Here is a 14,013-nt window from a genome sequence, read left to right on the forward strand (position 1 = left end):
ACCACAGATTCAGCTGATTATAGCACACAGCCCTCGTTTTTTCATTCATTCTCTGTAGTCTGTGGGCTGACCCATTTGCAAAGGGTTGGGAATGACAAAAGGTGTATAAGTGCACAGTAGACAGAAAGAAAGAAAGTTTTCTTTGCCTTTCATAATACTAGAACCTGGTATTATCCAATGAATCTCCTACAGTGGGAAGATCCAGGACAGACAAAAGGAAGCATCCCCCCCCCAGCACATAGTTAAGCTATGTAACTTGCTGTGACAAGATGCAGTGACTTCAGAATATTAGAAGAGCTTTCCTGAATCAGACCAAAGGCCCAATCTAGTCCAGCTATCATGTTATCTTGCAGTGGTCAAGAGAAATCCGAAAGCAGGACTTGAGCGCCCGCCACAGCACTCTTTCCCACTCGCAATTCCCCACTGGGATTCAGAACGAGCATGGTTAGTTGCCACTGATAGGCTTAACCTCCATTAATTTGCCCAAACCTGCTGAATCCGTCTAATCCTCTTCTAAACTACAATATCTAACTGCATGGCTCTTTCATTCTGCTCTTATCTAAGTTTCCTACAACCCGTTCCTTCCACATTCGCATAATCAAACTCGATGCGACTCTTTTGTTATTCAAGTCTCTAGCAAGGACTCCCCTGCCAGCAGCCCCTCTCTCCGACTGCATCGCCCACCACCCTTTCGCACAGGAAGCGACCCCTCCTCCATTGTCAAAATCGGACCTTTTGAAACTCAGCTCGTCCTTGCCTGGGAAAGCAGAACCCCCCTCCTTTCTCTGACCAAAAAGGCTTTCCGAAAGAGAGAGCTCCCACCCGCTTGCAGCCATTGGCCACCTCATGGGAACCCAAAGGACGGGGCGGAGTTCTGGGCTGCTTAGAACTGCTCGCCATCCAATCAGAAATGCCTTCTATTGGGAGATTGTTCCCCCCGCCCTCCCCCTGCTTCTCCGCGCGCACGACGCTCACAACTCCGGCCCAGGGATTGGAAGCGCGGCGCAAAAGCACATCTCCAAAGAGGAGGTTTCGCCGCCCGCCGCCAGCCCTTTAAACAAAGGCTTGGAGGGTTTGCTCAGCGAGCGCCTAAGCCTGCTTCTCTGTTTTTGAGAATAATCTGTGCGTTTTTGGAAGGCGCAAATAGTTTTGTTTTGGGGATCCAGCTCCAAAGTGTCACCGAAACAACATGGGACAGATCTGTGTATTGCAACGCCGGGCGGCAGGAAGCTTCTAACTCGGACCTACAGCCTGACTGGATCTGGAAGTAGTCAGTGGCGCTGATCACCCCACCTTGGGAAGGTGGTCTTTGCTGTGTAAGTTGACTTTTCCGTTTGTTTCTTTGAATTCATTGTTAATTTCGCCTTTTTAAAAAAACGTGACCAGATTTCTAGTACGTCGCCTAGAGAGGTGAAGAAGCGCCTATAAAGAACAGACGAATAAAATCTCTGCTCACCACCACTGTCCTTTCCCTATGATTTCAAACATTTCCTAGTGAGGCCTGATCCGGTGTGTGTCACACAGCGTGATCCTAGGCATATCTACTCAGAAGTAAGTTCTGTTGAGTTCAGTGGGGTGTGCAACAGGGTACGATAAGTGCGGCATCAGACGATCATTTTCAGCCACACCTTTCTGGCGATAAGCCCCTCTGATCTCGGCGGTACTTACTTCTGAGTAGACATGCCAAGGGTTCTGATCTACGGCTCCAGAAACCGATAAGACGACTAATTTATTTCGGCAGGGGTCGTGGTGGGTGTAATCTTTCTGCTTTCATGTCTGAGACAACAACATTTTTTATAAGAGGCCCACGAATCTTCTCACCTTGATGTAGCAATACAAAACTTCCTTTCTTTTTCTTTTCTTTTGAGAGTGCTTTTAGTTCCAGAGTTTCTGCAAATCTGTGTTTGCTCGCAATAAAAAGATACCACAGTACACATTTTCTGATTGTGATCACTGAATAGGGCTTCAGTCATCACACCACACCCCCATAGCCTCCTTCTCTTTAAATCCCATTAAATATTCTTTTTCTGTTTTTAAAAAATGGAAGTTTGGTATTGCCCCCCACACTTGTTGACTGCTTTACATTTCTGCATTTTTAGTGTAAGTTGGAACAAACACATACATTTACATAGTGCTTTGGCCATCTTCTCTGCAGCTAAATCCTTTTAGAAAAGCACAGATTTTAGTTTTAACTCCATGGGTCAACATTAAACAGTAGTTTGGAGTGTCTACGTTTTTACATTTCAGCACTCAAAAGACATTCCTGTTATTGTAAAACTTATCTTGTTTTAAATCATATCTTTATTTCTGTGTAAAGTATGATTAAACAGGCAATAGATCTGGACACTTGATTTTTCTTTCATCTGTGTGATTCCACTTAGGTGCATGATAACAGCTGCTATCCAGTGAGTTGTTTTCATTCCAATGGTCAGATAAAATCAGAGTATCATAAAGCACAACTGAAGCAAAAACAAGAGAAATAAAATGTAATAAATGTTTTGAAATGTAATGTTCCTTTATTCCCTAGTAAGTTGTTTAGGACTGCTTAACTTAGGATCCAGCCAGAGTTCTGCCCATTTCTTCATTCATTTCTGGGATTTGTATCTTTCCATGTTTGTATTATGAGTGGATTACAGTATTTTATTGTATTACACTGATAATACGAATATTGATAGATACAAACCCCAGAAATGAATGAATGAATGAATGAATGGCTGGATTGTGAGTAAATGTAGCATACAGTAATTATGTATGAAGCCTGAGACTATAATTTACAGAGCTACAGTTCTCAGCACCCTTAACAAACTACAGTTCCCAGGATTCTTTGGGGAAAACCATGTGCTTTAAATGTATGGTGTGGGTTCAACCCAAGTGCAAGACTACCTCCATCAGTTCACTGTTAAGCAACGAGGTGCCAAGTATATTAGCAGCAGGTTATATCCAACCAAGTTCTGCTCAGAATGGACCCATTGAAATTAACTGGCCTAAGCTAGTCAGGTCTACTAATTTCATTTTGTCCACTCTATAACTAACATAGAATACAACCCAGAACCCCAAATCTGTCCTGAGTGCCTGATACAAGGAACAAAGATGTGTCCCATCTTGAACTGCTGTGTAGTCTCAAAGCACCTCATCACGTGCACAAAGCCTTGATAGATCAAACCAAAGGTTTATCAGGCCCAGAAGTCATATGGTCACAGAAGCCAACCAGATGTTGATCAGACACCCACAAGGAGGTCATGTTGAGAGCAATAGCTCTCTCCCCACTGTTGACCCACAGTACCTGGAATTCGGAAGCATGGATCTTAAAGGCTATATTTAACCACTGTGACTAGTGGTCATTGATAGCCTCATTGCCAGGCTCCCGTTCCCAAAACACAACAACATGCACACAGGTTTCCACCTGTTTTTGGGTGCTGTTGGGTGATGAATTTGAATTAAGATGGCAGACTGAACCTTTCCAAACAGCACTGATTTTTTGGTTTAGAATTCCTGAGCGACTCCAACTTGTCATCTATAATGCTGTCAAACTACTGAGCATCAGAAGCGTTATTTCTGCTCAAAGCATGTTGTGTTTAATATAAATAATTTCTCATTGTATATAAATACAATGGATGGTGGAACTAGAAGGATGGGGAAGTTCAGAGTTCAAAATCTGCTCAGGATATCCTCATGTCTGGGTATTCTTCATTGCTTTTCTCCTTAGTGAACTGCAGGGAATAAAGCAGGAAGCTAACTGGATTGCTCTGGATTGATTTCAGAGCTTGCAGAAATAGCCAAAAACGAGCAAGAAACCCAGATTGATTTCAGAGAATATCTTGGTTTCCTCTTCTGCTTCTAAAGCAGACCTCTTTCCTAGGGGAAGGGCCACAGTGCAGTGGTAGATCATCTGGTTTGCATGCAGAGGGTCCCAAGTTTAACCCCAGGCATCTCCAGGTAGTTCTGGGTATGTCCCTTGACTGAAGCCTTAGAGAACAGCTGTCATTCTGTCTATAGAGTACTGAGCAAGATGGACTTGGTACAAGGCAGCTTTCCTGTGTTCCTAGATTTAAGTTACTTGGTAAACTCAATTGCTTGCCTTTCAGGTGGAGGAATCAAATGCTTTTTCTCTCCTTTTCCTTTAAGAAAAAGGGGGGTGTATTACCATTGCAATGGTCATATTGTATTGAATTTCTATGAACATTCAGTTTTGCTAGTGAGTAGTTGAGCAAGGGGAAATGGTGGAAGATGGATAAGGTTACTTGGCTGTTGTAACTGTCTTTAATTCAGAAGGATTTAAGGACATAGAATTGACTATCTGGATGGTTACCAATTCCAGATTACGTTAATCTTCAACGCACAGAATTCATAGGATAGCTGTGAGTGGCATTAATATTAGACTGTTTGCTTTGGAATTGTTGGCCTTAATGAATGGGTTTGAGAACTATGATGCAGCTTGTAATGGGCAGACCAGACATGAATTTTATCTTGTATTCTAGTGCTGCATAGTTATTTTCTCCCCTAGCTATCTGGAAATGAGTGGATGGGGGTGGGGCGATAGAAGCAAGCTGCATCAGAATTGTGGGAAGAAGAGAGATACTTGTGCCCTGATTACTGCTGCCCCACTTGCCTCCCTGTAAGTTCCTTGGGGCATAGGTCTGCTGTTCTTGTATTCTGTAAAGCACCATGTATCGTACATTGATGATGATGATGATGTATGTGTGTTTATATAGTGTGTTTTATATAGTGTGTGTGTGTGTGTGTGTGTGTGTAGGGGGGAAGGTTTGGGAAATCGTCAGCCATCTGAAGGATTCATGGGGTATCAGTGTCAACAATGAATTGCATTTTGTTTAGCAACTATGTTAAATCGTATTTTAAAAATATACACATTTTCTATGTGCATAACAATGCAAATGGCATAATTACCGTAGCAAAGAAAAGAGTCCTTAGTTTAAAGAAATCCCTTTAAAACATAAGAAAAGCCCTGCTGGATCAGACCAAAGAATCATCTCCAGCATTATGTTCTCGCAGGAGTCAGGCAGTTAGAAATGGTATAATACTGCTTTAAATGTATAGTGCAGATGTGACCTCTGACTCCCCTTCTGGTGTCACTCAACTACTTGAGTTTGGTATTTGAAGGAGTGATTGGACATTTGGAAATCTCCTGTTTGTGTCTCTGTCCTATCTGAAACTAGGGGTGGGAGATGTGGGCTAGGAGAGTTATGTTTGATTTGGTAGGTCACAAACTGTGCATTTCCAGCTTACCAAATTTGCAAATTTTCCTTGGCAAAAGTTTTCCAATCACTCATTGGAACAACAAGGAAATAAAAACAAGTGCAGGTAATTCCTTAACAAAAGTAGTACAAATGGAATAATGGGCCTTTTTCATCAGTGCTCTTGCGGGTAAAAGAGTCCAGATGAGAGTTGTGTGTGGCAAACCTAAGGATGATTTGTTAGCAAGTCCTTTGAGAGCCAGCTTTTGAATGTAATATTTATTTCCTTTCAAATCCACAGCCTGCAGAAACCAAAAAGGTAAGAGCTATAGGGCAGCTGGGGTTTGTTTTATATAACTAATGCACATATTTATTCAACTGGACATATGCAAACTTATGTTTTTAGTCTTCATAAATGCAAGTACTCATAAAGCTGAGCCCAAATTTAGATGCATAACCAGAAAGATTGGGAATGCCCCCCCTTTTAAATGAAGCTGTTAAAAAGAAAGAAATAGGCTTATGCATAAAAAGGTTTCTTTTTCTTTTATTAAAAAATGCAAGTTCCTGCATTGATCCATTGGGTGAATATACACGCACACAAAAGCAACAGTACTTTTAAAAGGATTGACTGAAAGGTCACAAGGAAATGAGTGAGCATCTTGAGATCATCAGAACACAAGTTTGATTAATCTAAAAAAATGTGATTTATTTTTTTGTCCCAATAAGCTATATTCAACACTGTTGCAGTGTTGCTTTATGGATTTTTGGAGAAATAAAGGCCCCACATGCAGCATGTATTACAACACAGTTACATTAAACTGTAGGTGCAAAGAATTGCAGTTTTTTAAGGGTGAAGAAAGTGGTTAGAGGAGACCCCTATTCCCATCACAGAGCTACAGTTTCCAGAGTAGTTTTACCACCCCCCTAAAAAAATGCTTGGGACGCGGGTGGCCCTGTGGGTTAAACCACAGAGCCTAGGACTTGCTGATCAGAAGGTTGGCGGTTCGAATCCCCACAACGGGGTGAGCTCCCGTTGCTCGGTCCCTGCTCCTGCCCACCTAGCAGTTCGAAAGCATGTCAAAGTGCAAATAGCTAAATAGGTACCACTCCGGCGGGAAGGTAAACGGCTTTCCCGTGCACTGCTCTGGTTCGCCAGAAGCGGCTTAGTCATGCTGGCCACATGACCCGGAAGCTGTACGCCGGCTCCCTTGGCCAATAAAGCGAGATGAGCGCCGCAACCCCAGAGTTGGCCACGACTGCACCTAATGGTCAGGGGTCCCTTTACCTTTAAAAAAATGCTTATGGGTACTCTCATTTTCCTACTCATATTGAAATAATGCCCCTTAATGAGGCCAAACTTAGATTCACAAAATGTTTAGGGGTATGCGTCCCCATGTCCCCCCAGAAAAAAGCACTGAGTTAACAGTTAATCCCTCTTCCCAGGGAACTCTGTGAATTGCAACTCTTTGAGGTGAAGACAGATCTCCTAACAACTCTCAGAACCCTTAAGAAATATAGGTCCCAGGATTTGGTGGGGTGCGCAGGAGCCACGGCTGTTTAAAGGGATATAATAGTGCTTTAAATGTATACAGCAGATGGGACCACGGTCAACAATGGGAGGTCTTATGATAGTAGGGAACTTGGGTTATATTGAGAGATACATTGCAAGATAGCTTAGTTTGTAGAGCACGAGACTCTTAATCTCAGGGTTGTGGGTCCAAGTCCCACGTTGGGTGAAAGATTCCTGCATCGTAGGGAGGGACTAGATGATCCCTGTGGTCCCTTCCAATTGTGTGATCTTATGAATTATCTGTTCACTTAGCTTATTGGCTAAGATGATTCCCTGAGGTCACCCAGTAAGTTTCATGGCTGGCTGGAGCTTGAACCCAGGTCTTTCTAGGTCTTCTCCAATACTGCAATACTATACCATAGGTAAAGGTACCCCTGCCCGAACAGGCCAGTCGTGTCCGACTCTAGGGTTGTGCGCCCATCTCACTTAAGAGGCCGGGGGCCAGCGCTGTCCGGAGACACTTCCGGGTCACGTGGCCAGCATGACGAAGCTGATCTGGTGAGCCGGCACCAGCGCAGCACACGGAAACGCCATTTACCTTCCCGCTATAAAGCGGTACCTATTTAACTACTTGCACTTAAGGGTGCTTTCGAACTGCTAGGTGGGCAGGAGCTGGGACCGAAAGACGGGAGCTCACCCCGCCGTGGGGATTCGAACCGCCGACCATGCGATCGGCAAGCCCTAGGCGCTGAGGTTTTACCCACAGTGCCACCCGCATCCCTCGTATACTATACCATATTGCTGTTAATATCATTATTCCTGTATAGAGCTATCACCCCTCCACTGACATGAACAATGAATATTTTACAGGTCTGTGGAGCTCAACGCCTATAACACCTGACAATTGGCCATTCAAGGGCTGATGGGAGTTGTCGTCCAAAACATCTGATAGCCAAAGGTTGGAGGATGCAGATCAGGCATAGGCAAACTCGGCCCTCCAGATGTTTTGGGACTACAACTCCCATCATCCCTGACCACTGGTCCTGTTAGCTTGGGATGATGGGAGTTGTAGTCCCAAAACATCTGGAGGGCCGAGTTTGCCTATGCCTGATGCAGATGTACACTGTGCATATCATACATACCATTACAGTAATGTGCACTCTGTACGGTTGGCTGGTGTTATTGATGGGAAACCGTGTCTCACCAACATTTCTGACCATTGGGGCTGCTGGAACTTTCCGAAGGGTCACCAGTTCCCCAACCCTTAATGACAATGAGGCCGAAGTGAGGAGCAGCTTCATAGTTTACAACCCGTACTCATGCAGTGTGATGTGATGTGTTTTTACACAGAGGTATGACCCTCTGTTTAAATCAGGGACGGGACGCGGGTGGCACTGTGAGTTAAACCACTGAGTCTAGGGCTTGCTGATCAGAAGGTTGGTGGTTCGAATCCCTGTGACGGGGTGAGCTACCATTGCTCGGTCCCTGCTCCTGCCAACCTAGCAGTTCGAAAGCACGTCAAAGTGCAAGTACATAAATAGGTACCGCTCTGGCAGGAAGGTAAACAGCGTTTCTGTGCGCTGCTCTGGTTCGCCAGAAGCAGCTTAGTCATGCTGGCCACATGACCCAGAAGCTGTACGCCGGCTCCCTCGGCCAATAAAGCGAGATGAGCGCCGCAACCCCAGAGTCGGACACAACTGGATCTAATGGTCAGGGGTCCCTTCACCTTATGTCCCCCTGAGTCCATTGGATTGTATCCAACTCTAGCCCTATTTAGAGTAAATCCATTGAAATTAAGGGGCATGGCTAATTGAAGTCTGGGTAGGACTTAGTTAAGATTTCCTTCCAAATCAGCATGTTTAAGATTGTAGCAATCTTAAGCAAACTGATTAGGAAATAAATTCCATTGGATTTAGTAGGACTTTCTTCTGAGTAAACACATAGAGGAGCAAACTGCATGCTGTTATTCTATCAGATTTAGCTTCTTCTTGAATTTTAAAGAGGGGGAAGGACATAAGTGCAAGATAAGTACAGTGGTACCTTGGTTTTCAGACGTCTCAAAAGTCGAATGTTTCAGTTTTTAAATGTCAAAAACCTGGAAGTAACTGCTTCGTTTTTTGAATGCTTTTCGGAAACTGAACATGCCACGTGACTTCCGTATTGAGTTTTCCAGACATCAATGCTTCCGGAAATGCCTGCTTCAGTTTTCAAATGTTTTGGAAGTCGAACGGTCTTCCAGAACGGATTGCGTTCAAAAACCAAGGTTTCACTGTATTTGTTATTTCCTGGCTCCATAAATAAGTTTAATACAGATTGTACCTTGAAAACTTGTTGGATCTGAATTACAGAAGCAAAATAAGCTATTGGGCAGAGTGAGATGCAGTGGATGCTGTGAGACAGGGAACAGCAGCAAGGTGTCAGAGGACAGTGCAAGTGTGTGCCTTTCCTTTTATATGCCTCCTACCTCAGAACTGAAGCAAAACTGTTCGAATTTTTCCAGAGAACTCTTGAAATTGCCTGAGATTTGCTGTTTCTAAAGCCATACGAAAAGAGGAGGAATTTGTCATTTGATGTGGTTCCAGGCTCCTGACTAATGGTTCCTTTTGTCAAAAGCATCCTGGGTCAGATCACGTATTACAACAGGACACAAGCCACTGGAATGTCTGCTGTTTCTCCCACTGCAGATGTTTGCCTCCTGTAGCCATTCTGCAGGGGCCCCAAACCACTTCTGCCAGTGTTGCCTTTTGCGTGCTTTATCTGCATGTGACTTACCTGCCCACCCCAGGGACAAAGATCAAGCTCTGCATCCTTGGATACTTTCGTTTGCCAAAACTGAAGTTTCCATGAGTCCCCTGCTTTCTTTAAGCTGACTCCTTTCAGCGTAATATTCCCAGCACTGTCAGACAGTGTCAGACAGCACGACATGGAGATGACTTTGAGGTTTAACCTGCAAAACATGCTCTTTCTGGCTCGCTGTGGTCCTTCCCCAAATAGAACCAAATACTATGTCGGACACCAAATATAATAGAACCTAGAAATGTTCTTTGAAATGACAACTGCTTTAGAAGGCAAAGAACACACAGGAAATACCTGGTTGTTGTTTTTTAAATGCACACATGCTATACAGCACAAGGGCCATATTCCCTTCAGGGCAACTTCCCAGGAGTCAGCCGTGGGCAAGGCCAGAGGGAAAAGTGACTGGAGCAACAAATGCAAATTTCATCTTTGTACAATAGGCTAACTCACATTCCCCTCTCCATCCTCTATGCAGGCAAGCAAGAGGCATTATCAGAGTTCAAGGATAACATTCCAGCCAAGAGCATGTGAAAAACAACATTGAAGGACTGGGTGATTAGGAGTGGTTTGTTGAGGTGATGTGGTTGGAAGACTTCTGAGGGCCAGAGAAAGAGACCAGAAATGTTGATTAGGTTCCCTGCCCAAGGTTCCCTCCTCCTGGAATACAGCATCATTCCCCACACTGTTGTTCTCCAGATATCGCTGGGCTACAACACCTGTTGGCCCCAGTCAGCATGTATGCTTGAATCCAACTCATACACAGAGAAAACCCATTGAAATCAATAGACACGACTAATGTAAGTCCATAGATTTCATTGGGTCTATTCTGAGTATTACTTAGTTGGATTCAGTCCAGAGAGTCTGGCCCCCATCTGCACAATATCATGCCACTTTAAACAACCATATCTTCATCACAAAGAATCCTGGGAGGTGTTGTTTGCTAAGGGTGCTGTGAGTTGTGAGGAGACCTCTATTCCCCTCACAAAATCAGTGGTTTAGCAGTCAATCCCTCTTACCAGGGAACTCTTTGAGGAGAAGAAGAGTCTCCTTAGCACCTGTAACTAACTTCCCACAATGATTTGGGGGATGTTTTATATAAATTGGGAGGTACTAAGACTAAGTATTTGAGAACTGATTGCTTTTTCCTTTCTGGTTTTCCCCAGGAGAATGGCACCCATCACACCTGTGTGGCAACAAGCATTCAGTCAATATCACTGGAATATGCTCCTTAAGGCGAGCAGGGCTTCCTGACTTTCATTGCATGGATTCCACTTAATTTGGCTTTGCAAAGTGCAGAGCTGTAATGGGGAATCACAGCAACAACCACACATGCATGACGGATGATTCCTTCAAGTACAACCTCTATGGAGCTGTCTACAGCATGGTGTTCATCCTTGGCTTGATCACCAACTGTGCTTCCTTGTTCGTATTCTGCTGCCGCATCAATATGCGATCTGAGACCACCATTTTCATGACCAACCTGGTGGTCTCTGACTTACTCTTCGTCTTCACTCTTCCATTCAAGATCTTCTACAACTTCAACAGGCACTGGCCCTTTGGAGACCTTTTGTGCAGGATCTCAGGGACAGCCTTCCTGACCAACATCTACGGGAGTATGCTGTTCCTCACATGCATCAGTGTTGACCGCTTCCTCGCCATCGTATACCCGTTCCGATCTCGCACCATTAGGACAAGGAAGAATACAGCGATCGTGTGCATGGGTGTGTGGATTCTCGTCCTCAGCGGAGGGATCTCAGCATCCTTGTTCTCCACCACCAACACTTACAACACTAGTACAACGTGCTTTGAAGGCTTTTCCAAAAGCATATGGAAGACCTACTTGTCCAAAATTACAATATTTATTGAAGTGGTTGGCTTTCTTATTCCCTTGCTGCTCAACCTCATTTGTTCATCACTGGTCCTGAGGACCCTCCGGAAACCTGCCACGCTTTCCCAGATTGGCACCAACAAAGAGAAAGTGCTGAAGATGATTGTTGTACATTTGGCCATCTTCCTGGTGTGTTTTGTGCCTTACAACTCCATCCTTTTCTTGTACGCCCTCGTGCGTTCTCAGGCCATAGCAAATTGTTTCTTGGAGAGATTTGCGAGGACATTCTATCCAATCACGCTGTGCATCGCCACTCTGAACTGCTGCTTTGACCCTTTCATCTACTACTTCACATCAGAGTCTTTCCAGAAATCTTTCTACATAACCCCCCACCTCAAAACTGACTCTCTTTTCAAAACTGAAACTCCCTTAACAAAGATTGCCCTACCGGTGATGCAGGATGAGATGAGCGACCAAGCCATTACAAAGGGGGGAGAGTTGACATCAGAATCAAATTTCTGAGTCTGAGATTTTTGCACTGACAGGAGGCTGAGAATTGGACTTCAGAGGAAACTCTACATAACTCACTGTCTGGGAGAAGGGAATGGGGATGAGAGTTGAGAACCACAGGGAAGCGTTTTATATATGTGTGTATGTACGCAGCCAGTTGGGTGCTCATTCTGCCTTTGGAAACCTTCTCATCATATCTTAACTCAAATAACACTGTCCTTTTGTATGATTTGCTTTTGAAGCTATGAAATAATAAAATATTTCACTTTGCCTTGGGGTTGTTTTTTTAAAACTACAGCTGATTATTTGGGGTTCATGCACAATTTCCAACATTTGGCATTCTAGTAAGTTATTTTTCTATGTATTTCTTGCCTTCCAAGGAGTCTTGCTTTGAATCTCCACTAATTTTGCCTCTAGTGAAAGGGCTCTGAAGCATCCTCTGGTGGCATCAAAGGGCAGCATGAAATATATGGGGGAAGGTGTTCTTTCAGGTTCTCCCAGCAATGCCAGTTGGTTGGAGGAACTGGTCATTACTCAGCATCGGAATGGTTTAGGAAAGGACCCAAATAGGTTTCTTGGTGGTTTGCAAGTATTAAACACAAGTACACAAGCATTAAAATTGAAGGTACATCTGTATATTATTACGTCCACATTAATTAACATGCTACTATCCTGCCCTTTTTTCAGTCTGGAGCACAATTTCATGAAGAGCAACAATAAAAGACAACCATATACCAGTAAAAGACATAATTAAACCAGATAATCAAATAACATACCATAAGCAGCAACAACAGTATCTGCTACTCAAAAAATAATTATAGCAGGATAAGTGAGCTCATGGTGCATTTGAATCGGGGTCTTCTTGCACTGCAGGTGCAAGAATATACAGATATCCCCAGGATGGGCATGTCCCAACAGCAATTCTTCCCTCTGCTCACATTACTCAAATTCTTACAATTATCTCTTTGTTTGTTTTACTCAGACCTGAACATTTCACATTCGACCTACAGAGGTTAAATCTGAGGGTGCTTGGGAGGAATGTGAGAACATATTCCTGTGATTTTTGAAACCTTACCCCTCTCACTCTCTCTGACTGAGTTTGGTTGGGGACATACTGGTCATAAAGTTTTAAATCCCAAAAGTAAATTATTGTGAAATAATTTTGCAATTTAATATACTTTTCTATTTTTCTAGAAAAAGAGGTGCCGGAACTCACCATGAACACCTCCCTCGTTCTCTTAGGATGGCAATGGCACTCACCTGAGAGGTGCTGGTGCCAAGGTCTGGTGAGTTCCAGCTGAAAAAAAGCCCTGAATAACAGTACTAAATTTTGGATGAATTGTGCCTAGTTTCTTCTTTTTTTCTAAGGCGGTAAGGTCAAAGGGAAGGAGCTAGACAAAGAATGATCCAAGAAGTCCTCAATGGCAGAACAGGCGGGTGATAACTAGCGGTATGTTACAACTGCCTAGTTTACAAGAGGAAAGGCCCAAGAAGATACTTTGCACGGAGTTAGGTCAAGGACCCATTTGTCTTTGGTGCTGCCCCTTCTAGAAAGCCAATGCTTCTCCAGAGCCCAGGCTGAGAACTGACTCAGCCCTGCTCCATAGAGCAGTGGGGGTGGGGAACCTGTGGCTTTCCAAATGTTCTTGGGCTCCAGCTCCCATGAGCCCCAGTCTGTATGGCCAATAGTTAGGGATGGTGTTAATTCCTAGTCCAATGACACCTGGATGGCTGGATTCCTATCTTAAAGGATACCGGCAACTTACACAGGAGCTATGTTCCGGGGCCTTGCATGTGTAAGTGGAATTGCACAAAATGGAGAACACCCTCTAAATAGCCTTTAAACACCCTTTCTGGTGTGCTCTCTCCAAACCAGACCAAAAATATTGTATCAAAAAATATCCATGACTAGAGTTGAAGCTCTGGGACTGGCAGAAGGCTGGAGGATGTGCAGCAAAGCGGTGGCGGTGGCAGCTGCTATGCTACCCCGCAAATCAGCTGTTAGGCGGAGAGGCTGAGCAGCCTAAAGAAAGCTCCGCTGTGCCTCAGGTCTCTTCAGGACTTCCTCTACCCTTTCTGATGTCCTCTTTGGGCTCCAGGGAGGGCCTCCTTGTGAGCCCCAAGGACTCTCCAGCTCTCCTGACATTTCTGGATTTGAAATGAATTATTTAATTATC

General features: G+C 44.1%; 1 protein-coding gene across 2 annotated transcripts; it reads left to right on the plus strand.

Annotated features, from left to right (window-relative positions):
- The first annotated feature begins 965 nt into the window (after positions 1–965).
- Positions 966–12,106, plus strand: LPAR4 (lysophosphatidic acid receptor 4). 2 transcript variants are annotated; one of them, XM_028715397.2, is made up of 3 exons: positions 966–1,316; positions 5,494–5,511; positions 10,662–12,106. In XM_028715397.2, exon 3 carries the CDS (start codon positions 10,802–10,804, stop codon positions 11,846–11,848), a length of 1,047 nt encoding a protein of 348 aa, XP_028571230.1. In that variant the 5' UTR covers positions 966–1,316; positions 5,494–5,511; positions 10,662–10,801; the 3' UTR covers positions 11,849–12,106. The 2 variants fall into 2 exon arrangements, with proteins under 2 accessions (XP_028571230.1, XP_028571229.1); XM_028715396.2 differs by lacking the exon at positions 5,494–5,511.
- Positions 12,107–14,013: the final 1,907 nt, after the last annotated feature.

This window comes from Podarcis muralis, chromosome Z, assembly GCF_964188315.1.
Source record: "Podarcis muralis chromosome Z, rPodMur119.hap1.1, whole genome shotgun sequence".
Taxonomy (NCBI): Eukaryota; Metazoa; Chordata; class Lepidosauria; order Squamata; family Lacertidae; genus Podarcis; species Podarcis muralis.

Coding starts and splice junctions, on each gene's coding strand:
- LPAR4 (XM_028715397.2), top strand. CDS start 10,802: ATGGGGAATCACAGCAACAACCACACATGCATGACGGATGATTCCTTC.